At 35.9% G+C, this 26,108-nt stretch overlaps 2 protein-coding genes across 2 annotated transcripts; both read left to right on the top strand.

Annotated features, from left to right (window-relative positions):
* Positions 1-493: 493 nt before the first annotated feature.
* On the top strand, positions 494-7,250 carry LOC133291422 (kinesin-like protein KIN-7E). The gene is made up of 13 exons (XM_061489687.1): positions 494-822; positions 1,223-1,312; positions 1,426-1,526; positions 1,607-1,720; positions 1,791-1,872; positions 2,018-2,085; positions 2,182-2,247; positions 2,358-2,482; positions 2,946-3,282; positions 4,933-5,037; positions 5,126-6,076; positions 6,339-6,658; positions 6,776-7,250. The coding sequence occupies exons 1-13, from the start codon at positions 612-614 to the stop codon at positions 7,095-7,097; spliced, it is 2,892 nt and encodes a 963-aa protein (XP_061345671.1). The 5' UTR covers positions 494-611; the 3' UTR covers positions 7,098-7,250.
* Positions 7,251-16,045: 8,795 nt separating this feature from the next.
* Positions 16,046-19,437, top strand: LOC133291417 (probable LRR receptor-like serine/threonine-protein kinase At4g36180). Its single transcript, XM_061489680.1, is given in 3 exon segments — positions 16,046-16,184; positions 16,187-16,296; positions 16,298-19,437. Coding segments are annotated over 3 exon segments (3,384 nt in total). The 3' UTR covers positions 19,433-19,437.
* Positions 19,438-26,108: the final 6,671 nt, after the last annotated feature.

The raw sequence follows: 26,108 nt of genomic DNA, 5'->3' as shown, positions 1-26,108 counted from the left end.
TTCCATTTTCAGACTTTCTCTCTTTGAATTTATCTGCACAAAAAAGTTGGATGAAAAATTTCCCATGAAAAATCGACTCCCCAAGTCCTTATCATCATCACCTTCGGTAAACTTTCTTTTCCAAAGTTCTGAATTTTTTCCACATTCCATGTGAGGAAGAATTTGACAGTCTGTTCTTGGGATGGGGACCATTGCAGAAAACTCCAAGTTTTCCTTTAAAATACAGAAACAACCGCATTTTGTTCTTGTAATTATAGGACCTTGTGATATCAGTCAATTACTATTTATTTCCTCCCTCTGACATGTCTGAATATAATATAAAATTGTTTAGAATATTTATCTATTTTTCTGCTGGATGGAACCTTAACCTTTGATTAGTTTGTTGCTGCAGATAATGATTGGGGGCTGAAACATTTAGTGGTCCTTGTTTTCTATACCATTACCATCCCAACAATGCAACAAAAAGAGTTATGAAAAAAATGGAAAAGCAGTAATAAATTAACTGAATACCAAAGTGATCTTTGGTATGCTCTTGTTCAATGACACTTGAGATCATTCTCATCGTTGGAATTGGAGTGTAGGCAAGTTTTTGTGGAGGAAGTGAGTGAGAAATGGGTTCTGTTGGAGGGGAAGAGGCAATTCAAGACCCTATAGGCCGTGAGGAGAGAATTCTTGTCTCTGTTCGTCTTCGTCCTCTCAATGATAAGGAGCTTGCAAGAAATGATGTTTCGGACTGGGAATGCATTAATGACACTACCATCATATACAGGAGCAACCTTTCAGCTTCTGAAAGGTCCCTTTACCCAACAGCATATTCATTCGGTATGAACACACTACCATCGTATTTGATTTAATTTACTTCCTATAATGTAGCCCCGGATTGTGTATATATTTGTCTGTGTAGGTGTTTTTTTAAAAAAAATAAAAAAAAAAAATTAAGGAAAGAACTAATGTGCTTGGAGTATAAGGTGGGAATTTACCATAATTGATGTTGTTCATACCCTTTGTTCAGCGTGTATATTATTTGTTTTGTTGAGTTATCATGATTCTACTTGGGAGAATATTTCTGTCGTTATGTTAAAAATGTGGTTATAGACATGAAGTTGAAGTTGGTTCATTTATTTTTGTCGGTGAACCCATTCTGCCAAGATCATATTCGGCTTGATTCCTTCAAATTTTGCTTCCAATCTTCTGATCTGTCTTGCTTTCCTTTTGTCTATAGACAGAGTATTTAGGTCAGATTGCTCAACAAGGCAGGTGTACGAAGAAGCAGCTAAGGAAGTTGCTCTTTCGGTTGTCGGTGGCATCAACTGTGAGTTTCTTTCCTTTGTCTGCTTTCCCTCCTTCTTCAGCATCAGCATCAGCATCCATGGAACTTCTATGTTAACATTTTCTTTTGATCTCCCCTGGTCTCTACTTGGTCAGCAAGCATTTTTGCATATGGACAAACAAGCAGCGGAAAGACATACACCATGAGTGGTATAACTGAATACACTGTAGCAGATATTTTTAGCTACATTGAAAAGGTAAATGATACTTGAACACATCATTGCATTAACTTGTCTATCTCAAAACCATTTCTTGATTTGGTTTTACATTTTTATAGCACATGGAAAGAGAATTCGTTTTGAAGTTTTCGGCAATTGAGATTTATAATGAATCTGTCAGGGACCTCCTTAGTCCAGACTGTACTCCTCTCAGACTTCTTGATGATCCAGAGGTAAATATGTTCATCATTCTCTGCAGACCTAGTATATGTGCATTTTACTTACAGTTTGTAAATTTAACAGCGAGGGACTGTTGTTGAGAAACTGACCGAGGAAACTTTGAGAGACTGGAACCATTTTACAGAACTTATTTCTTTCTGCGAAAGTAAGGAGAGTTTGAATGACTCTTGCTTCAACCCCGTTACCTGGATTGAATTTCTTTCCTTATGTTTTCATTTCCCCTTTTACAGAAATTTTGTCCAACTAGAGCAAACTGCATAATTATCCTTCAATTGATTGCATTTTTGCAGCTCAAAGGCAGATAGGGGAGACATCACTGAATGAAGCAAGCTCCAGATCTCATCAGATTCTAAGACTGGTATTATATGTTACTATTTTCGCTAAAGGGCTCCCAACTTTGTGAACTTTTATGTTACATCTTCTCTTATATTTCCTATACTATATCTTTCTTCAGACAATTGAAAGTTCTGCACGTGAATTCCTTGGAAATGACAAGTCTAGCTCTCTTTCCGCTTCAGTGGTATGACTGATTTGCTCATTTAAGAGGAAAACAGTTCAAGTCTCAGTTTATTATGTTGAAGAACATCCATAGGAAATCAAATGATAAATTTTTTTTTTTTCTGGGGACAGAATTTCGTTGATCTTGCTGGAAGTGAGCGGGCATCCCAAACCAATTCAGCTGGCACAAGATTGAAAGAGGGTTGCCACATAAATCGTAGTTTACTAACTCTAGGAACCGTTATCCGCAAACTCAGGTTAGATAATGTAGATTAGATTGTGTTTCAATATTTGTGAGAGCCCTGAATTCAGAACATGAGTGTGCTCATTCAGGCTTAACCAGAATTTTTAGTTCTCTTGCCATGGAGCCAAAGCAGAACCTTTGCTTCCCATGCAATTGAGCTTTGGGAAGTTCGAAAAAGCAGAGAGACACAATCTGGATTCAGAGATGTTATAATATCGTTCACTTTTATAACCATATGGCTTTCTTTAGCTACATGAGATTAATGTTCTTATAATCTCCTTTGTTGACCTTTTTAGTCTCCTATTCACATATGAAATTATGAATTATGACTGACCTTTCTAATTCTACCAATAGCACCCACCACATATAGCTGTATTGAATACCAAAGAATTAATAGAAAGACTCTCTGGGGGGTGGGGAAGGTTAATATTTCTTTCGTTTTAGTTTTAGGCTAAAAGTGATGAATTTGGTTGCAGTAAGGGGAGAAATGGACATATTCCTTTCAGAGATTCAAAGCTAACCCGCATATTGCAGTCCTCATTAGGAGGCAATGCTAGAACTGCAATCATCTGTACCATGAGCCCTGCAAGGAGCCATGTCGAACAAACCAGAAACACCCTCTTATTTGCAAGTTGTGCTAAAGAAGTGGCAACTAATGCACAAGTCAATGTAGTGATGTCTGATAAAGCACTGGTCAAGCAATTACAAAAAGAGCTGGCTAGACTGGAAAGTGAATTGAGAAATTCAGGGGCAGCCCGTCCTACATTTGATTCTGCAGCATTATTGACAGAAAAAGACCGCCAAATTGAGATGGTAATATTAAAGCTTTTGTAACAAAATTCATTATTTTTTATGGTCTAATATAGGTTTGCAGTATGTATCTGACAAAACATCCAGGAAAAATACCAAAACTCCAGATAGATAAATTGATAAATATATCAGCCATGAAGTTTCATATAATATATTTGTACTATTTGTGAGTGTAGTATATGTTGTCACTGATTGTTGATTCAACAATCTGTTACTGATTCTGCAATGTTATTCTGTCCACGTCTAATCACATACCTTCTGTACTGTATTATCACATCTCCTTGGTTACCTACTATTTCTAATATAAAGTTTCCACCTAATATTATTTCCTGGAGTGTTTCTACTTATGCTGAAAATTTGAAAGATTAAAACCTAAATTATTCTTATTTCCTTCCAATAGCAAATAATGGACCATTTGATGCTCTTTAGTCATTAATCATGGGTTCTTTAACTTGATTTGTGGCACTCCCTCCTACTTGGACCCCTGGGTAATCCATCATAATCTTTGTAGAAGCTTGAGTTGAAATATTGGTTTATCTATCTATATATATATATATATATATATATATATATATTGAAGATATATAAAAACCATTGAAAAGGCCATCACTTATCAGCTTAAACTTTTGGGTTAAATTGGTTCTTTATATGGTATCAGAGCCTCGGTGTCACGGGTTCGATCCTCACTGCTCCCCCATTTAGTTAATAATTAATTAAGTGTTGTGGAATTTCTTAGCAGAGGTAGTTGTGTCTGTACATTCTCCACCCTTCAAGCCCAATGGACTCTCGTGTGAGAGGGCGTGTTGGAGATATATAAAAACCATTAAAAGGCAATCACTTATTATCTTAAGCTTTTGGATTGAATTGGTTTTTTACAATATATATATATATATATATATATATATAGAGAGAGAGAGAGAGAGAGAGAGGGGAGGGGGGGGGGGTTGAGGAGAACCTTTTGACTCCAATGTAAGATCAAGAAGTAGTATTCTCTATTTCAGCCGTTAATTTCCGTCCATCTAGTCACAGTAGTGTATGAAATTATATCTATTAATTAATGATTAATTTTAAATAAACTATCACTATCATATGGACAGAAATTAATGGCTGAGATGAGGGATAAAATTTTTTAATCTTATATTGGAGTCAAAAGATCCGTTAAGTCCTAATACTTTGAGAATATTTGACTTCATCTGCTATTTTACATGCTTATTGGATTATGCCGAATATTTTATGGAAAACTTCAATGGTAAAGTCTACTTGAGATAATTTCTTTTCATTTTTACAAAATAATGGGTTTCAAGCTCATTCTGATCCTATGTTGAAAAGAGTAAAACCTTATCTGGACCTCAAATATCTTATTGTTGTCAACACCTGTGGAATGGCTTTCAACAGCTAGAGCAAAAGGTAAACTTAGGCAAAGGGGTTCCCATTTTAATACTCTGCCCTGAAACAACCAATTTTCAACCAATTTATGTTGGTCTTCTTTTAATTTTGAGGTTACACTTCAAATGTGCTTTTTTATATATATAGTCCCTGAACATTCAATATTTAACCCTGAGATACGAGGACATTGGAGCTTTGCTACCTTTGAGCATGTTTTTCTTCTTGGCTGTAAATATGAACTGTCTTATCGGCCCTCTGTACATGCAGTTAAAGAAAGAGGTTAAAGAGGTGACTTTGCAGCGGGACCTTGCACACTCTCAAATTAAGGACATGCTCCAAGTGCCTGGAGTTGATATGTCTTCAATGGAAGTGGTGAGTATATTTTCCCACCCAAAAGCATTAAAAGTATAAGCTGGTATGCCTTTTTTTAATCTAATTCATTTTCCTGCCAAATCTCCAGGAAAGTTTGGATCGTCAGTATCCCAAATTACGTGTGAGAAATTCATGGGACTTTCAAAATCAAAGACAGGAGCCAAATGCATTAAGTCTTGACTGCGAGGAGAGTGTCAGGTCTTTTAACGCATCCCAATATTCAGATGGACATAGTTTTAGTTCTGATGAGAACTTGTTCCAACTCCCTGACCTTGAAAAGAATCTTCTGGTCAGAAGTTCTTCCCCAGGGCTGTCAGTTACAAGCATTGATGCTATACGGAATGATCTGGATCAGAAGAACATTGAAGATCAGCATGAAGAGGACTGTAGTAAGGAAGTTAGGAGCATTGAGTTAGAAGACCTAATTACAAACACACATACACACTCTAACCCCGCAGATTTAAGATCAAATACATACACCGATTCTAATGCATCATCTCCTTGTGCAAATACAGCTATCTCAGGATTGGTTGCAGTTGATAATGAAGACACAAAAAATATGGATTTGTCTTCATCTGGGTTAAAGGAAGACAAAAGATTGAACCATTTACGCCTAGATTTTGTTCTTCCCTCTCCAAAAATAACTTCTCCTTGGCTGACAGAAAACAGTGCAAGTAGTTCTAGAAGCTTAAAGTTGAGCAGAAGTAGAAGTTGTAGAGCAAGTCTCATGAGGAGTTTATCCTCATATTGGTTTGAAGAGGAAGACGAAATTCAGAACACCCCCCCAATAGGGAATGAGAAAGACTTTTCTGGAAGACCAGAGGGCTTTCAATGGAAGGTTTATGCACTAGATTATAATGCCAATTCAGAGAAACTGTCAAGGAATGGCCATGAGAATTCTGTGGAAAGTTCTGCTGTTGATGATGTACAGAATATGAAATCCTCCACTGAAATGGAAAGTGAGAGTAATGGTCCTTTAGCTTCAGAAAGAATGGAAAAGGAAAGTCTTAAGAGCTTCAATTTACTGGCTGATCATGAGGTAAGCTTCTATTGCAGATCTTCCTTCGTTTGTTTCTTCCTCTCTTGGTCTTATTTCCCAGCCTTGATGGGCCAAATGTCAGTTATTAAATCCAATTGATAATTTTTTTGAGCCATTGCTGTATGGATTCATAGTTATAATTAAGCTTAACCATCCATGTTATTGATATAAGTAGCACGTATACATACCAAAAGCCTAGACTGGTTGTATTGACTCTATTGAGAATTCAGGCAGTGATTCTTTTAGTTATTTTGCATGACAGGATTCGGCGACAGGATTGGATCCCATCATGTCTGCAAAGGATGTCAAAGATGTTGGCTTGGACCCAATGCAAGCTGATGGAGAAAGTCTATCAGACTGGCCTTCAAAATTTAATAGACTACAAAAAGAGATAATAGAACTCTGGGATGCTTGTAATGTTTCATTGGTTCACAGAACTTACTTTTTCCTTCTATTCAAAGGGGATCCATCAGATTCTATATATATGGAGGTAGAGCTGAGAAGGCTATCCTATCTTAAGCAAACTTTTTCTCAAGGCAATCAGACAGTGTATGATGGACGAACCCTTACCCCTGAGTCAAGGTAACATTTCAAGTATTGAAGTTTTGTTATTTTATTTTATTTTTAAAGATTTGAAATTTTTAGAAGTTTGCATTTTGTATAATGATAAAACTTATAAATCCTTTCACTTGAGAACAGCATGAGATATCTTAGAAGAGAAAGGCAAATGTTGATCAAGCAAATGGGGAGGAGGCTTTCTAAATCTGATAGGGAGAACCTATACTTGAAATGGGGCATTCGTTTGAGTTCGAAGGATAGGAGGTTGCAGTTGGCCAATCGCCTCTGGACTAACACAGAAGACATGGACCACATTAGAGAGAGTGCAGCCATTGTTGTAAAGCTGGTTGGTTCAGTAGAGCCAGAGCAGGCTATTAAGGAGATGTTTGGACTCAACTTTGCCCCAAGCCCCACAAGTAGGAAATCTTTTAAATGGACAGCCAGTATGAGGCATATTTTGTGAGTTTGGATTACTTTTTAGGTAGTTTTTTATAGCCATGTAAGGATTTCCTGGCTCTATATATAACATAGATAATTCCTTTTCCCCCCTATTTTAGAAACAATTGATTTCTGTTGTGTTTCTAACTCTGATTGCTATTGATTGTAAAGTGGTTTTTAAAGGATGTGCAATTCTCAGGTTAAAGATTGGTTCATCTGTTTAGACTGTGTCCAGGTGGAATATCATAAATGGTTAAATACATATCGTTACGTGCATTTTTTTGTATTTAATTTAAAAACAATTTAGGTGAATAGAATTGCTCCTCAATGGAGATGATGTTAGAGATGACAGCAAGAAATTGTAAGTATAAACTGAGGGTAAGAATAACCACCCTATATGTATATATAATAACGGGAAAGTATTTCTCCTGTCAATGGAGATAAGTTATCTTCGGTGAACTCAAAATGACATTATTTTAGAATGAAAATCAGGTGTTTTTGTAATTATAATATATTGCAGAGTTATATTAGTCTTTATCATTATAATTTTTTAATTTTATAAACCCAAAACAACGTCGTTTTGAGCTCACTAGAGATAACTTTATCTCCGATAATTGGAGAAATACTTTTTTCATTTAATAATAAATAAATAAACATTAAATTTAAATACCTAAACCTTAGCATATTTAGTCAAATGAGATTTTTTAACGGTGTATGTTTATTTGTTTACTGAGTGGATTAACTCAAAAAATCCGGAAATAAGTTAAGCTGTAGTGCAACTAAAGTTGTCAAAATGCGACAGTCCATCCCTACGCTTTAGTCTGTGTAGATAAGGGTCAAAAATCCACAGTGCCAAATAACATGCGACTCTTTATTTTTCATGACCTTTGATGTATTCTATAACCATCATACTAATGAGGTGTTGAAATGTAGAATATATTTAAGGGGAAATATTGTAAAATATTATGGATGACCTTTTATATGGTTTATAACATGTGACTTTTTGTTTTTCATGACCTCTGATGTATTCTATAACCATCACACTAATGGTGTGTTGATTAGTAATTAATCCCCTAATTATGTTTAGAGTCCTCTATAAGGACGTATATTTGATGGAAAAAGTGATATTTGGTGAATTCAGAATATAATAATATTTACTTACTTTCAAGAGCTGATACTTATTCTTATCTTATTCTTTCTTTGATTTTCTTTCTACACTTCATTTTCATTTCTTTCATATTTAACTTTCTCTTATATTCTCCATCAAATTCACAATTTTTTTATTTATATTATGTTTACAATTTATTTTATATTTATAAATATTTAAATTTATATAGTTTTTAGTTTTTCAAATAATCAAAATTTTGATGAAGGAAAAGAGTTGATCCAACCCTAACCCAACTCTCTAAATTATAGGACTTTGAGTGTTAGGGCTAAAAAAAATCCTAATAGGTTATGGTCAAATATAGATCTTTGCAAACTGACTCACGGGCTTCAATCCATTTTGACACCTCTACCACCACTCCTTGACAAGCCGTGTGAATATTCTCATCGTTGACAAGGGTTTATTAAAATAATATTTCAAGAAATCAAAATCTAAATAAGCTCATTGAACTGTTTAAATTGTATGAGGCAGGATCCTTTGACACCTCATCTGATAGCCGTTAGATCAAAAAAGATCAACGGTATCACATGCTTGCAAATCAGAGTCGTTGATCTTTTTTGATCTAACGGCTCTCAGATGAGGTGTCAAATTTAAAATTTGACACTGGTATCAAATTATCCTACCTCAAATTGTATTATAGGATAAGTGACAACACTTTAAATTTGAGACGAGTGACAAGGATTGGGCCGTCACCATGGCCCATTAATAAGGATCAGCGGTTGTTACTTACTTTTGTGTACCAAAAGCAAGGAAAATGACACAAAACAAAATACTGTGTCTAATCAAATGTCTATGGTTGGTGACTCGTGAGTCTCAAGATAAGTGAGGTTACATGCCTCCAACCGGGTTGGTCGTGAAGCAATGTAAGCTTATTTGACGCCTTCTTCATGCGTTATTAATTTATTATGGGAATACTGAAGAATTTTTTTTTGGTACATTGCGAGTAGGTATCTCCATTCAACCTTCTCCGGGCATGCCCTCGGGGTACGGTACGGCCCGTCTGGGCTAGCCCCTCATTGTAACAGTGGGTGCACTAAGCTTCGCAAACGGAGAAAGGACGAGACTAATCCCCAACCGAAGATTTTTGACTTATCCTCTGGCCTCCAAAATTTTTTCAAGAAACTGCTCGAGACATGGTTTGATCCCTGCACCAAGCAATCCCTTGGGAGCTCAGCTGCCAACTGAGCTCCTTGCGGGTTTGATTTGTTTTTTTAGTACAAGAATAATGGGTTGTTTTTTAGTACTTCATCTCCTTGTTGCTCCTCTGCCTTACACGAGTTCGATATATTGACTAACTCAACTTTCTTAGCTTTTGCTTTCACTAAGATGCCCACATGGCACGTGCACATACTACAGTTATACACCTTTTTCAAATTCTATGTACGATTAAGCTTGTTCTATATGAAAATATAGAATGATAAGTCGAAAGAATCCAGTCAGACATCATTAAATTTTCAAAACATATATTTGATTAAGGTATTTTATTAATTGGCTAATTTGCTGCTACCTTGAGTCTTTCTTTGAAAGGTTTAATATAAAGAGCAATTCGAGTGCATTGTTTGAATAGAGACAACGGCATTCAAGATGCACTACATTATTATGTAGTGAAATATTTCTTATATAAAGAGCAATTCGAGTGCATTGTTTGAATAGATGGTTGTGCTGCAAAGAGCTATTAATTATCACTATATTAAGGTCTGAGGGTAATATCAGTAGTGTTTCTATCACGTTGATCATATGACATTCAGAAAGGAGCTTCTTGAATCCAAATTTGATGAGGTTGAAATTATAAAGTGCAAGTTTGGTTATTTGGGAGCATGGGAGGGAGGATTCAAGGAAAATAATTGGCGCATCTTAAAGGTTATTATTGCGGATGGGGTATTGGTTTGGAGACTTTTAGTCCATTTTTTTTTGGTAAATGAGCACTCTATTATGTAACTGCATGTTGTGATCGAGAATTTGATATTATTTGGACTTGTCTAAGGTGATTTTTCTGCAACTTGCATATAACTATGTTATGTTCGAAAAGAAACTTAAAATAAGAATAACTCAGTGGTTCAGCTGGTTCAAAAATGTTTAAGCGTACGAGTCTAAGAATGAGATTGTCCTTAATTTCTTTCTTTGGTTCCTGGTTACATCAATGAAAATATAAGAAAATGACGGTTTTGTGATTGATGCCTTTTAGTAAGTAATACTTTGGTACCTTGCAGTCTGATGGGATATCTATGTTCAATAATTCCACCATGTGAAGTTATTGGCCACTTGGCACTGCAATGTGAAGGCATAGTTGTCATCGTCACCTACTGATGATTTAATCCCTTGCAGTCTGATTTAAAGAAAATTAAATCTAATGTCTTTACTCTTTAGGACATTATTTTTTATAAATTTGTGTTAGGTTTAACATAGAATAAATCACTAGTCAAGGCATACCTGTCATTACCAATTTGCGATCGTTATAAATCACCACTTTGACAGTCGCATGATGTTGCATCATAAGTAAAAGCATTTATGCGTTTGTTCGTCAACTTCTTATATCCTTTCTAGGCTTCTGATATTAAGGAAAAAATCGAATGTGTACCATAGAATATATGACTTGCATTTGGCTTTGGTTTAGAGGGAACATCTGGAATATACGGATCAGTATTTGCATTTGTTGCTTCGTGATTTGTAGTTCATGACTTGCAACTTGTCTATTTGCATATACAAAATGGAAAGAATCAATGGAAATTCACGGAAGAACGGCGCAAAAAAGCACATAAGAGCAAAGTTATTGTTGAAGTATTTTCAAAAAAAAGTTATTGTTGAAGTTCCTCCTGACGATTTCTTTGTACCTGTCACAAAACATGTGGAAGTGTGGGTTCCTATCCCTGAAGAACAACAACCTGAAATTTTCAAGTGGATGCTGGAAGAGAAAAGAAAAATGAAACCTAATCATAATGTAGAGAAAAAACAAATTAACGAAGAAAAGACCATTCTTAAACAGTTCCTGCTTGCAATGTCTATACCAAAATTTTAAATTCCACTCTAGTTCTGCTACATAATCATATCACTGACAGATTAAATTTTCAACCCAACAGATAGGATTTGGAGATAACTGAAGCCTTCATCTCATTTACATGGAATATAGGGCATTATACAAAAATATTATTGAGTAGTTACATTAACAACATTTTTTTCAATTGAAAATGGTCACCGTTATGCCCTACTGCTGTTTGGTCTGTACTCATCAATTGTTTTTTTTTTTTTAAATCTTAACATGTGATAAATATTCCGGTTCCATTGTGCATTCTTAAACCTGTTCTTGGAGTAAGAGTGAATAAAAAATTATAACATAATGTCGTAATAAGTGTAAATTGTATAACTGTCCTTACAAAAATATTTTATCGAAATATAGTGCATCTAGAACGGATGATAGTAGGTGTACATTCAAGAGGGAGAAATTCCTACTTACTACTAATAATGCCTCACAGGTTAGTTGTTTTTTATTGTTGTTCGGTCTTCAAATTGAATGTTTATTTAAGCTGGAGTCCCAAATAAGATGCCGCAAATGCTAAAAACAAGCATATCTTAACCCCCCAAGTCCTGACAACTGGATTTTCAAAGGTTTCCTTAAATTGGGAGTTCAAATTCTACCTTAAATAAATTTTTGAAAAAATCTTTGGGGTGAGAGGACGTACTTCTCTTCTTGAACGGTGAATTAGTTTCATCTTTGTTCCGGTAGCGAAGCTCAATGCATCCGTTATTTTAATAAAGAGTAGTTTTCGAAGCCATACTACAAGAATAAAGTGACCAGAGAAGGTTGAATGATATACATTCCAGATTATACCAAAAAAAAAAAAACAAGCATATCTTAACCCCCAAATTTCCCTCGTTTTATGGTAACAGTAAGAGTTTGTTCATGAGTTAATCTGAGATGGGGAACCATAATACCAGAGTCCAAGAGCATTCATTCTCAAGCCCATGTTCAAGCCCAAACTACACACGCTTCCAAAGCTTCCAATACTTGTATAAGAAGAACTGATCATGAGAGATAACTGATAACAACCTTTCTGTTAAGTTGTTAGCTTAGCTGTAATTCTGTTAAGCTTTTCTGTTAAGTTGTTAGCTTAGCTGTAATTCTGTTAAGATTAGTTAGATAAGTTATTTTCTTTCTCTCTTGCTCTATGTATTGGGCTTGTATAAATTAGATTATGATGTATTATTTCAATTAATTCAATGGAATCACTTTTATTCATTTCTGTTAAACCATTCCAATGTTAATTGTATAATTACAATAAATAAATTGTGAAAAAAATACTTTGTTAATAAATTGTACAATTGAAAATATCTTTCGAAGGGGAAATGGTACTTTAAAATATAAAAAGGCCAACAAACGAATATTAATTTAGACAATTAGAAGGTTCGCTCTCAACTTTACCGTGAATTTTGAAAAGTGACGCAGAAGAGTTTAATAGAACATGATAAAAAAAGAGACTGCCGAACAAAACCAAAAATCACGTTCTATAATACAAAAATAAATAAACGAAGAGACTAAATATTTCTATAAACGAATAAGTATCTGAAATAATATTTTTTATTTTGATAGTTGGATGGAAAGAAAAAAAGAGAGTACATTTTCATATAAAAGAGAAAAAAAATTAATAACATAATTTCCGTTTGAATATAACTTTATTTTCATAATATACATCGTTGGTTCAGAACTTCAGATTAAATGGCATGGGAGGAGAAAGATACACGATTCTTTCACAGGCTAACGCACGTACCAAGCAGGTCCCATTTTGCTTATGGCGCGAGCGCGCTCAGCAAAGCAAAATATTTTCAATTTTTCAGTACTCGTGGTACTAAGTATCAGGTAAGGTTCCGTCACCCTTTTAAATTTTAATATCTACAAATAAATATAAAGGCTGGTCCAGCCTTATTAAATGTTAGCAAGCTAGCAATTGGCAAAGATTTTTTTAATGTAATTTGTGAGTTGAGTAAGCCTTTTTTATTAAGTTTCCTGATCGAGACCCTTTTACCTTTGCTGATTAAATGGAGTGAAAATGTTACCTGTTGGCTGTTGCCATTCAATTCAATCACAAACACTGTCATATATAGGTAAGATTGAATGCCCTAGACTTGCCAATCACATTGTTGCTCTGGCCACATTAACTATATGTTGTTGAGATGATGCCCTCTACAACTCACTCACTCACCAATTCAGGCACAACAGTTTCGCAACACAGCTTGAAAGCTTTAATTTGAGTCACTCCTACTCAACCCAGCTAGCAAGCTTGTTATAAATTTCTGACAATGCAAGACCATTCAATGCTGAGTGGACCATTGTTCAATTACTACAGAATTATGAAACAAAGGATCATCTTGTTAAAGCGAAACCCTTTTTAGTTGGCATAATGTGTGGATTAGCTTAATGGAGCATACAACAGTGATCATTTTCTTTATTATTTTTTTTCCCTCCTTGTTTTTCTTCAATTACTAAAGTAGTTGTGATACAATGTCCAAAGACACAATATGGATTTGAAATTATTGCCAAATGGGTTGTATTTTTACATTGTCAAAATTTTCAACTAAAGTATCAGTGTGGCTATCAGATTTGTGGTCCACCAAATTGACCTTAATCCAATTTGCCCCTTCGGGATTTAGCTTTTGCCTGTACTTTCCCACGAGAACTTTATGTCTAAATAGATTCAAAAGCCTAAGTAACAGGGATAAACTTGGCTCCTTTTGCTTTCAACTGCAGTTGATGTATTTGACCATTCAATTGAAAGGGAATGAACCATGCATAACTTTTTAAACTTTTCAAAGAAAACACCTAATACCCAGCCAAAATCAAGGGGGGTGAAAGCATAAAGTGCCAAACAGGTAAAAATATATCCAAGCCGTCCCAATAAGGAAAGCCCCCCCAGTTTCCCCCTATATACACAATCATATCATATCTCCATAGGATTGTTTTCGCCGAACCATTCATCCACTTCCAATTGAACAGCCCCAAGAGAGAAAGAACAATACTTGTTAGACTAAACCATCCGCTAAACGAATCGGGGTCTTTGACTCGGCTCGTGAAGGCCCGAGCTTATATGTCTAAAATTGATTGTTGGAACTAGGCTTCTACTTGTATAAAAGCTCGTTTAATAAAAAGATCTCAGACTCCAATTGAAAAGCTCAGCCTTAAAGCCTCTCAGGCTAACCTAGTATATTAATTTTTATTTTATATTTTTTATACTAATTGTAATAGCTTTCTCTCTTTCCTCAATCCATTTTGTCCCATTTTATTGGTTAAACAAGCTTTTTGAATGATTTTGTTCTATATTATGTTGTTTGAACATAGATTGAATTTATGAATATTTATGAAATTACTAGTGCTATTGATTGTATATTCTGTTTGGATAAATTTTTATTGTTTTAATTTTTTTTTTTAAATAGGCTATGAAGCTAAATCAAGATTTTATTTTTTGTAAATAAGTCAGGTCACAAATCGATAATTATATTCATAACAGGTAACCGTCTTGGTTAGGCTGTCACATTTAAATATAGACTTAGTTTCTTAAGACCAAAACTCGATTCGGCTCGACCCATTAACACTCCTAACCACAATCAAAACCCCAAAAACTAATAAACAAAACTTATTCCTGTATAAATTATTGTTTTTCTAATAAAAGATCTACAACCTTAGTCCAACCAGGCAATAACCTTAAGTCAAGCTGGATTAAATTTTTTTCAAAAACTATTTGATGTTTAAAATCGAATATTGCGTTATTCAAAAAAAAAAAATTGAATATTGTCCTTAAAGGACGTTTGGTAGAGGAGAATTTTTTTTTATCCAGGAATCACAATTTTCAGGAATATGACGGGAAGATAAATTTTCTGAAAATATTACCAAAAATGTGTTTGGTAGACTAAAATATTCTCGGGAATATTGAGTTAATTTTCTTAATGTTATATTTAATTGTATTAAAATTTCTCTTGCCATAGAAATCTTAGAATATCACCTCCTGCATAGTATTCTTGAATGGTATTTTCAAAAAAAATTACACACAAAATAAAATTTCGAGAAAATCAAATTCCCAAATTTTTTTTAAAAACTTATACCAAATATAAACAAATATGATTACCACTCTTAATTTTTAAAGAATTCTAAAAATTGACTCGCATCCTGCCCCTTACTTTAATAGCATTTCTTTCTTGTAAAGTAGATCTTGTAATTGTTATTATAATAACTAATGAAAAAAAAAACCTGGAGCTGTCAATAATTTTAATTTATCCAAAAATAAAAAATAAAGGGGGGGAAAAACAAAAAAGAGTAAAAGAAGAGCTCAATGATTCAAACCATATCCCATCATATGAGGTTAAAAAGTTTGTACACGTAAGGGTCCCACCAGAACATCACACAGTGCGTTTTCAAAAAAGTGTTCATTCAAAGGGTTCCTGACAATAAACAAATAATAATAATAATAATAATAAAAAAAAAAAAAAAAGGAAGAAACAGTCACAATTTACAAACAAAAGACAGGCCCTGGTGAGGTTATGCAATCACAACTCACAAGTGTGTTTTTCATGTATGAGAGAGAGAGAGAGAGAGGGGGGTTCTTCTTAGGAACGGAGAATTGCATTGCCGAATCTGGAAAATACGCACATCGGCGCACACTTATGCCACTCGCTGCTGCTTCGCTGTCATATGCTAATGTACGCTTTAGCTGCACACCTCGCTAACCTCAACACCCACTCATAACCTTCCTCTGTTAATCTCTGTTTCACTCTTCGCTTCTGCAACGGTAACCAACAACCATCGTTTCGTTCGTTGCATTGCCATGCCTGCTCTTCTTCTCTTCATGGTGCTCTGTGCACCGTTCTTATCGTGCGCCGATCGTAGCTCTGTGACCGTCGCTGAGATCCAAGCCTTGACGTCCTTCAAGCTAAACCTTCATGATACTGTCGGAGCTCTCAACGGTTGGGATCCGTCATCGCCGGCGGCTCCGTGTGACTGGCGCGGGGTTGCCTGCAACAACGACCGAGTCACGGAGCTTCGCTTGCCTCGCCTTCAACTCGGTGGCAGACTCAGTGACCGTATTTCAGAGTTGCGCATGCTGCGCAAGATAAGCCTTCGTTCGAACTCCTTCAACGGAACCATTCCTTCGTCGCTTTCCAAATGCACGCTCCTACGCTCCGTGTTCTTGCAGGACAACTCATTCTCCGGCAACCTCCCGGCGGAGATCGGGAACCTCACCAACCTTCAGATTCTCAACGTGGCTCAAAACCACCTCTCCGGCGGCGTTCCCGGCGAGTTCCCTCTTGGTCTCAAGTACATCGACCTCTCATCCAACGCCTTCTCCGGCGAGATTCCGAGCACTATTGGTAATCTCTCTCAGGTTCAGCTAATCAATCTTTCGTACAACCAGTTCTCAGGCGAGATTCCGGCGAGATTCGGGGAGCTTCAGCAGCTACAATTCCTCTGGCTTGACCACAACTTCCTGGGAGGAACGTTGCCTTCGGCAGTCGCTAATTGCTCTTCGCTTGTTCATCTGAGTGTAGAAGGAAATGCACTTGGCGGCATGATTCCGTCGGCGATTTCGGCGCTTCCGAATCTTCAGGTGATGTCCCTCTCCCAGAACAATCTAACTGGCTCCATTCCAGCTTCCGTTTTCTGTAATGTTTCGGTCTACGCGCCGTCGCTTCGGATTGTTCAACTTGGATTCAATGGTTTCACGGATTTCGTTGGGCCTGAGACGAGCACGTGTTTCAGCGTGCTTCAGGTTTTGGACATTCAGCACAATCGCATAAGAGGCACGTTTCCCTTGTGGTTAACCAATGTGACTACCATAACAGTGCTTGATGTTTCGAGCAATGCACTTTCCGGCGAGATTCCGCCAGAAATAGGAAACCTCGCCAAGTTGGAGGAGTTGAGGATGGCTAACAATTCGTTTACAGGCAACATTCCGGTGGAAATCAAGAAATGTGGGTTCCTGAGTGTTGTTGATTTTGAAGGCAACAAATTAAGCGGAGACGTTCCTTCGTTTTTCGGCGATATGACGGGCCTGAAGGTGTTGTCCCTTGGTGGGAATCACTTCTCTGGTTCAGTTCCGGTGAGTTTTGGAAACCTTTCCTTTCTTGAAACCTTGAGTTTAAGAGGCAATAGCTTAAATGGAAGTATGCCTGAGGCGATAACGAGATTGAGCAATTTGACGACACTAGACCTTAGTGGAAACAAGTTTACGGGTCAAGTTTATGGCAATATTGGGAATCTGAATAGATTAATGGTTCTCAATCTGAGTGGTAATGGCTTATCTGGAAAAATTCCTGCGAGTTTGGGAAATCTTTTCAAGCTAACTACACTTGACTTGAGCAAACAGAATCTTTCTGGAGAGTTGCCATTTGAGCTCTCGGGGCTGCCCAATCTGCAAGTTATTGCTCTTCAGGAGAACAAGCTATCTGGGGATGTACCTGAAGGGTTTAGCAGTCTGATGAGTTTGCAGTATGTGAACCTCAGCTCCAATGCTTTTTCTGGCCGTATTCCTGAAAACTATGGCTTTCTTCGTTCGCTGCTTGTTCTTTCATTGTCTGGTAATCACATTACAGGAATAATTCCTTCGGAAATTGGAAACTGCTCTGACATTGAAATTCTTGAGCTTGGATCAAATTCTTTGGCAGGTCATATTCCTAGTGATCTCTCTCGCCTCACCCATTTGAAAGTGCTTGATTTGGGTAGGAACAATTTAACGGGGGATATGCCTGAGGATATCTCCAAATGCTCGTCATTAACCACTTTGTTAGTGGATCACAACCATCTTTCAGGTTCCATACCAGGGTCATTGTCGGATCTATCAAACCTAACAATGCTGGATCTCTCTGCTAACAACTTGAGTGGTGATATTCCGAGCAAACTTTCTGTGATCCCTGGTTTGGTGTTCTTCAATGTCTCGGGGAATAACCTGGAAGGTGAGATACCGCCAACGTTGGGATCACGATTCAACAACCCCACTTTGTTTGCAGGTAATCAGGATTTATGTGGGAAGCCATTAGATAGGAAGTGCGAAGATACAAACGAAAGGGACAGAAAGAGGTTGATTGTGTTAGTTATTATCATTGCAGCTGGAGCTTGCTTTTTAGTGTTGTTGTGCTGTTTCTACATTTTTAGTTTATTGAGATGGCGTAAAAAGCTTAAGGAAGGAGTTTCTGGAGAAAAGAAAACGAGTCCTGCAAGAGCTAGTTCTAGAGCAAGCGGAGGTCGTGGCAGCTCTGAGAATGGTGGACCAAAACTTGTGATGTTCAACGCCAAAATTACACTAGCTGAAACAGTCGAAGCAACAAGACAATTCGACGAAGAGAATGTGCTGAGCAGAACAAGGTATGGATTAGTATTTAAGGCCTGCTATAACGATGGGATGGTCCTTTCCATTCGCAGGCTTCCTAATGGATCATTGGATGAGAACATGTTCAGAAAAGAAGCTGAATCACTAGGCAAAGTCAAGCACCGAAACTTAACCGTTCTCAGAGGTTACTATGCTGGGTCACCTGATATGAGACTCCTAGTCTACGATTACATGCCCAATGGAAACCTTGCAACCCTCCTCCAAGAAGCTTCTCATCAAGATGGCCATGTTCTAAATTGGCCAATGCGACACCTCATTGCACTAGGAATTGCCCGTGGTTTAGCCTTCCTACACCAATCCTCGATGGTTCATGGCGACGTGAAACCACAAAGCGTTCTGTTCGATGCAGATTTCGAAGCTCATTTATCAGATTTTGGGTTAGACCGGCTCACAATAGCCACTCCAGGCGAAGCCTCCACATCAACTTCCGTTGGTACATTAGGTTACGTCTCACCAGAAGCAGTCTTAACCGGTGAAGCCACGAAGGAGTCTGATGTGTACAGCTTTGGCATTGTGTTACTGGAGCTTCTGACAGGAAAGCGACCAGTCATGTTCACCCAGGACGAAGACATAGTGAAGTGGGTGAAAAAACAACTGCAGAGGGGTCAAATAACTGAGCTATTAGAGCCAGGTTTGCTTGAGTTGGACCCTGAATCATCAGAGTGGGAAGAGTTTTTGCTGGGTGTGAAAGTAGGATTGCTATGCACAGCACCTGACCCTCTTGACAGACCAACCATGTCTGACATCGTTTTCATGCTTGAAGGTTGCCGAGTTGGTCCTGATATCCCATCCTCCGCAGATCCCACCACTCAACCTTCTCCTGCATAACCCAAAACTGCAAACATTTTCCGCTTGACAATTTTTTTGTCTTTTAGAAACTTCTTTTTTTCTTGTAATTCAATTTCAGAAGTGTAACAGTAGTAGTAGCTCTTAGTTATTATTCTCTCAACCGAGACTTAAAAAAAAACATTGCAGCCAGTTTTTCCATTTTTTGCGGCCATTTTTAAGGTTTGCTTCACAGTGGTGCCGGAGTCGTATATGGGGACCACAGGAATTGCGTAAGGTGTGAATTTGAATGCTATCTACCTGTCTCTCTGTCTCTTTCCCTGTCTCGAGCTCACAGCCAGTCAACGTCTTTTGACAAATGTAGCGCGATTGCGATACGGATGGACGAATGAATGAGGACATGGGGGGTGGGGCCCATGTGGCGTGTCGCGCCAAACGTAACGGCATCCATTTGGTACTGTTCCCGTCTGCGGGACGGACCTGGTTTTCTGACATCATCATGTGGTCTCGGCGCAGGTTGAGGCAGCGGAGATGGTTGATGGAGCCGTTAACATTGTGGGTCCTACGTACATGCTGTTCCCAAGTAGGGCATTAGTGTTTGGTGCAGCCCGAAGGACATGTAGTCCAATGGTGCGCCAAGTGGCATTTTCTGTTGCCCTAATCAGTGTCTTCTTATTTTATGGTTTATTGGAAGCAAAGAAAAAAAAAAAAAAAAGGCGTGAGGGACGGCATTAGAGGGGATATATGATTGGCCATTTGGCCCACGGCTCAACAAATCTTGAACTTTTTGCGGGTCATGCTCATATCCAGCATTTATTGTTTTGAATTGGATTCTGTCTGGTTACCATTTTTTTCTTTTGCGACTTGACAGTACATCAGGGATTCGGGGAGGAGAAAAATAAAATAAAAAGAATTATTTTCTTTATGATATTGTTTTTTATAATAAAATAAGATACATATTTTTTTAAGGGTTTTATTATTTTTTTTACATAAAATAGTTATAGAGAAAAAATGGGTGGATCTTACTATTATAAGAAAAAAGATAAGGTGCGAAAATCGAAGTGAAAGTAGGAGAGAAGTTATCTTATATAAAAAGAGAGTAATATTTCTTTTTTTTAAATGAGATAACTTTTTATTAATTTAAGATGCGTAACTTTATGGTTATTTAATATCTTTAAATTTTCTATTGATTTTTTAAGCTTTGCTTGTATATATTGTGAAAATAATTATTTTTCAATTTTGTATGTCAATATTTTAAGAGTTATAATAGTAAATTAATTCTTTTTAATTAAATTACAATAAAGTGTACATTTTTAAAATTTACAAAAAATTAATTAATTAATTAATTCTCTTTATTTAAATTAAAGTATATTGTCTTAAAACTAAATTAATTTTTTAGTTTTTTTCTTTTAAGGAATTACACGTATTATTTTTAATTTATTCTTTTAAGTTTTAAATTAAAATTCTATTGAAATAAACACATATATTTTTAATATTTTTATTTATTTTTTAAAATTACTTTTTAAAGTTAACTTAAATCTAAAATGCAGGTGAAATATAATGGATACTTATTTATTACTCTATTAAAATCTCTTGTGCTAAGAGAGAAGCTTCCTATTCTAATTGTGATCAGGTCAGGTTTTGCGTGGATAAGTCCAGTTTGCACTTTTTATCCTTTTTTTATTTTAATTTTTAATCTTAGGTCCAATTTCGTAGTACGTGGTAAGGAAGCAACGCACCAGATTCTCCTCCTGTGGGAGTGGCATAACAATTGGTAAAGGAAGCATATTATTTTTTAATAAAGTGGTAAAATATACAATACGCACAAGCATCTGGAATATAACGAACAAGTTGACTGGCTGTGAACAAAAGAGTCGGGACACAAGATCCTAATACCGTGAAGTGACCGTTAAGGGTCCTTTAAAATTTTTATAATCGCTTGAATCATGTGCTAGTGAGTGTCATAGTTTTTTAATTGGGAAAACTTCAAAAATTTTCCAAAGAAGTTTTTTCAAAATTGTTTAATCCCCACCCGAAATTTTAAATCATTTACTTTTCTATTCAAAATTTTTTTATCACTTACCTTCCTAATTTGATTTTTCATTCAAAATTTTGTTAAATTTTTTAAAAGGTACCAAAATTATCCTTAATAAAAAAAAGAAAAACATAATTTCCTCACAAACATAATTTTTTAAAAGGTACCAATTGTAAAACTTTATATTTTATCATAGCTAATTCTTGAACTGCAAGGTGATTTAAGGGGATTAAGTGAGAATACCTCCTTGTTATAATAATAATAACAAATGATTTGATATAAAACTTGCCACAGTTACAATTTTTTCTTCGAGACAAGATTTGGAACTTGGAAGCCTCACTGTATGTCAATATTAGTCTTTGTTGGTGAATTTTGTTTTGAGTATGTGAATTATATTATAAATTTTTTGGTTGTATATCAGTTAAATAGATGGTGTGAGTGGGGCAAGTGTTCTGCATATATTTGGACCTCATGGATTTTGATAAAAGTAGGCTTGTTAATGAAGTAGGTTTTTTTTGCCAACCTCTATGATAGTACTCAACTTTCGCTACATATCTTGCAGGTTTTACAGTAAAAAATTCAAACTTTCTCTACAGGAATTAAAATATAAAATACAGCATCCTACTTGTTTCGTATATATGAATATTTTAAACGTAAATTTATAACAATTGTTTGCAAGCTTAAAATTAAGCAATCATCCCTTAAATTAAAAAGACATATTAAACTAGTTACAAAGTAGTTTGTGAGGAAATTATGTTTTTCTTTTTTCTATTAAGGGTAATTTTGGTATCTTTTAAAAAATTTAACAAAATTTTGGATGAAAAATCAAATTAAGGAGGTAAGTGATAAAAAAAATTTAGTAGAGGAGTAAATGATTTAAAATTTCGGGAAGAGAGTTAATTGATTTTGAAAAAAATTGTAAGGAGATTTTTGAAGTTTTCCTTTTTTAATATTCAGATGGAAGATCAAGCTACATAAGTTTCTATTTTTTTTTTTTGTTTTAAACTTATTTGTCTATTCTTAAACAGCTCATAGAAAGAAAAAAAATTAATAACAAATTGACAGCGTTTCATTTTAACGCAAAGCACATTACCTCCCACGATCTCAAAATTTTCAACTGTTCCTTAATTAATGGGTTACTTTAAATTTTCACCTTCTAAACCATGGACGATTCTTTCGAAGGCAGATAAATTATGGATTCTTTGATTTTAATTAAGTATATTAGAGGAATTGAACTTTGGAGGTATATTTCTGCTAAAACCTCACTGTTCAAATCTATGGAGAATTTCTTGTAAAGTTTACACAAGCAAATGAAATCATGTATATACCTACTGCAACAAATGTCCAACTAATGAAGAAAATATTTTTTATGTCTTACGAGATCGCAAGGTCGACGCTATCCCAGTTTGGCTCAATTGCCTTGACCCAACTGAATAGATGGGTTTTTTCTCCATGGACTTACATGCTTGGTTGCATGATAGTTCTAAAATTCTGTGATCAATTTCATTAATTAGAAAAGTGAAGATAATACAAGAAGATCATATATTTATACATGACCCTAAAGCTCTAAAGAGAAAGCTAGCAGCGTAACAAAATAACGACTTTGTAACTGCAATTGGTTAAGCTATATGCTGACGTGGCGTTAACACATTAGTGCAATCTTCTACATGCGAATTTGCAGTATCATGCTGATCTGGCTTTTCTTTCAATATCCCCAACAAGTTCAACTTGGAGATAGCTAAGTGAAACAGCGGAAACGAAAGAGGTTTGGTCATAACATCTGCAAGCTGAACAGTGATAGCAATAGGAAGCAAATGCAACAAGCCAAATTTGATCTTACTTTGGATAACATGGCAAGCTGAGCAGTGATAGCAATAGGAAGTGTTCTGGATAGCCCATAAGCTTAGGCCCACTACTGGGCTCAGCCTAAAGAGTCCACTTCTAAAAGCCAACTTAGGGTTTCCTCTCCTCTCAAGGCACAAGGCTGCCCCTGCACAAGGGCATGGGTTCAGCATGCCTAGCCTGAAAAGGCTAGACTGACTAGGTGGACCAGGTTCAGCTCTAAATACCCCTTCTCACATTGAGGGAAGGGACTTCTTCTCCACTCAACCTCCACGGTTGTGACTATGGAGAGCCACCTTAGCCACTTCCACACACACCCCCCTTATGCACCATAGGAAGCTCCACTAGTGCTTGGTCTCTACCATTGCCACTACGGACACCCCCTATATCAACATACTTCACCCTCCATAGGAGACATCTATGTACCACCATGAGTACATGAAGCAAATTGCTTCATCTGTTTACTTTAGATTTATCAGTCTGATTTGTATGTTCCTTTAGACTAGTGTATTATCCGTGCGATGCACGGATGAAAAAGATCAAAATATTTGTCGTCCGTCGTGGTTGGTTAATCGCACTACAAACCTTATACTTACAAAAACATGTGTTACTATCTTGTTCTATATTTAAGGTGGAAAAAACTACAACATTGACACAGACTTTACAAATATCAACCATAAACAAAAATCTGCTATATAGAGTTATCAATATTATGCAAATCAAATATAGTTATCTACTCGATGAGTTATGTAAAAAATAAATACACTATAATAGACTATGTTAAAATGAGGATGGCTAAAAGATCAAACAAATATTTTATGCACTACCGGACCAAACAAATATTTTATAAAAGATCAGCTTGTACCCATAATAAGAAAACGCAATTAATTCAGTGTCATTTTGTAGCAATCATTGGAGGGATGAGTTCAACACATACCAAACATGTGATTTCCTATGTTTATGCATTACCAGGGACATCTTCTTTTACCATCATATTTACGCCTACGATACCAAATGCAAATGCTCATTAAATAAATTATGCTAATATGTTAACATCCAGAAGTAATAGTCTCAACAAAAAAATGAGTTATTTTTTTTTTAGAACCCAAAAAACATTGTCTGAAAGTGATTTGAAAGCAAATTAACTAAATAGTCATGTATGAGTCATATTTTTGCTTACATTGAAACAAATGTGTCTAAACAGTATCAAATCAATACACATGCTAAAAACTTGTAACAACATAAAGAATGCACAATGATAAATATATGATATCTTGGCTCATTATATGACTCCAAATTGTTTTTCTTACATTGATCTTAAATAACATGGATTTTTCCATTAAGAACATTAAGTTCTCTTGGATAATGTTCCAAATCAGCACCCTGCATAAAAAAAAAAAAACTCCTTTAAAATTAAGTATAACTCGTGCGATGCACGAAAAAAAAAAGGAATATGTTTGTCTGTCTCGTAAAAGTTAATGCAAATCATATAAATATATCTCTGCATTTTATTTAAATCAATATTGTTAGCTAACTAAATCCAACTTTTTGTACATATCTTCTTCGATCTCACAGTTGTGCAATGCTCGTCTCTTTGTTGAGTTGCTCAGTTCTGCGTTGTTCCTTGTCTTCTTTTTATTGTGCGGTTGTGTTGTCCTCTACAATGTGCATCTCTTTCTTTGATGAAGAGAAAAGTCATATATTCAATTTCCTCGACTCACTTCCAAGAGAAAAGGACGAAAGTCAATCTGTTTCTCGAGAAAAAAATGGATCAAACATTCCTATTTTGTGGATGGAACAATAAGATAAAGAGATAAGAAGGAATACCTGATGAAAGATTTACCATTGAGGGACTTTTCTTCGAAAGGTTGAGTGTCATTGAAAGAGGTGACTCTGGAAGCATAAAGACCCTCACTACTGTCGTGGAAGAAGAATGAATTACCATTGTGAATAAAGATCTCTTTTTGGTAGTCGTGGATCGAAACAATTGAAATGATGCAAGCATAAATAAATTGAACCCTTCACAGTAAAGCAACACAATCTTCTAAGATGCTAGTCGCTAGCCACCTATAAACAATCTATAACATGAACCATTAAAGGTAGCTCTTTTAGGACTAACAAAACAACGGGTCAATGAAAATGGATGAAAAAAAGAAGCAAGGAAAGCAAGCCATGCAAAGGGAAATTAAAAATGAGATAGATGCAGTAAATAATGAAGAGGGACCTTGGTTCTCAAAGGGTGTTGCTGGAGCTGTTTCAAGTAATTTTTCAGTCCAATCCCTTCTTTGCTAAAGACCCCAACTTGCTTCCTCTTTGGCTGGAAAGAGGTAACCGGCTCCGTGACTAATGTTCAAGAAAATGAGAAATAGAATGAGAGTGGTTGTAGGGAAAGGAAAGGATGGAGTTTGGGTGAATAATCAGAGCTGAGAAAGGCGCTGGAAAAAAATAAAGATGTCATTTTGGAATTTGGTATTTAAAAGAGTAATTGAGAGAGATGAAGAACTGAAAAGTTTTATTTTTAGGTAGTATAATTTCAAATATCATTAATCGACTTTTCGTCTTCCAATGCAATTTTTAAAAACCTTTCATCTCCCAATACAACAATTAATGATGGTGGGTCATTAATGATCCATTTCGATTTTCGTTTTTTCATAAAATGTCATTATGACGAATTTTTCTTTTGTTTTTATTTTAAATGTTAAAGCAAGTGTGAACACACAGTGTGAACACGCAATGTGAACACACAGCTAAACACGAATCAGAGCTTGACACGTCAACTTTTTGGAGGGTTTCTAGTGTGAACACACAGTGTGAACACAAATGGGGTTTGCTTTGGTTTTC

The sequence above is a fragment of the Gastrolobium bilobum genome, unplaced genomic scaffold (genome assembly GCF_033153095.1).
Source record: "Gastrolobium bilobum isolate Gb01-03AN ecotype WA unplaced genomic scaffold, APGP_CSIRO_Gbil_v1 utg12132, whole genome shotgun sequence".
In the NCBI taxonomy this organism is placed as follows: Eukaryota; Viridiplantae; Streptophyta; class Magnoliopsida; order Fabales; family Fabaceae; genus Gastrolobium; species Gastrolobium bilobum.
The sequence above is the reverse complement of the archived record's forward strand: the minus strand, read 5'-3'. Positions and strand labels throughout refer to the sequence as shown.

Coding starts and splice junctions, on each gene's coding strand:
- LOC133291422 (XM_061489687.1), top strand. CDS start 612: ATGGGTTCTGTTGGAGGGGAAGAGGCAATTCAAGACCCTATAGGCCGT. Junction 823..1,222: donor CCCAACAGCATATTCATTCG/GTATGAACACAC, acceptor TTTTGTCTATAG/ACAGAGTATTTAGGTCAGAT. Junction 5,038..5,125: donor ATATGTCTTCAATGGAAGTG/GTGAGTATATTT, acceptor CCAAATCTCCAG/GAAAGTTTGGATCGTCAGTA.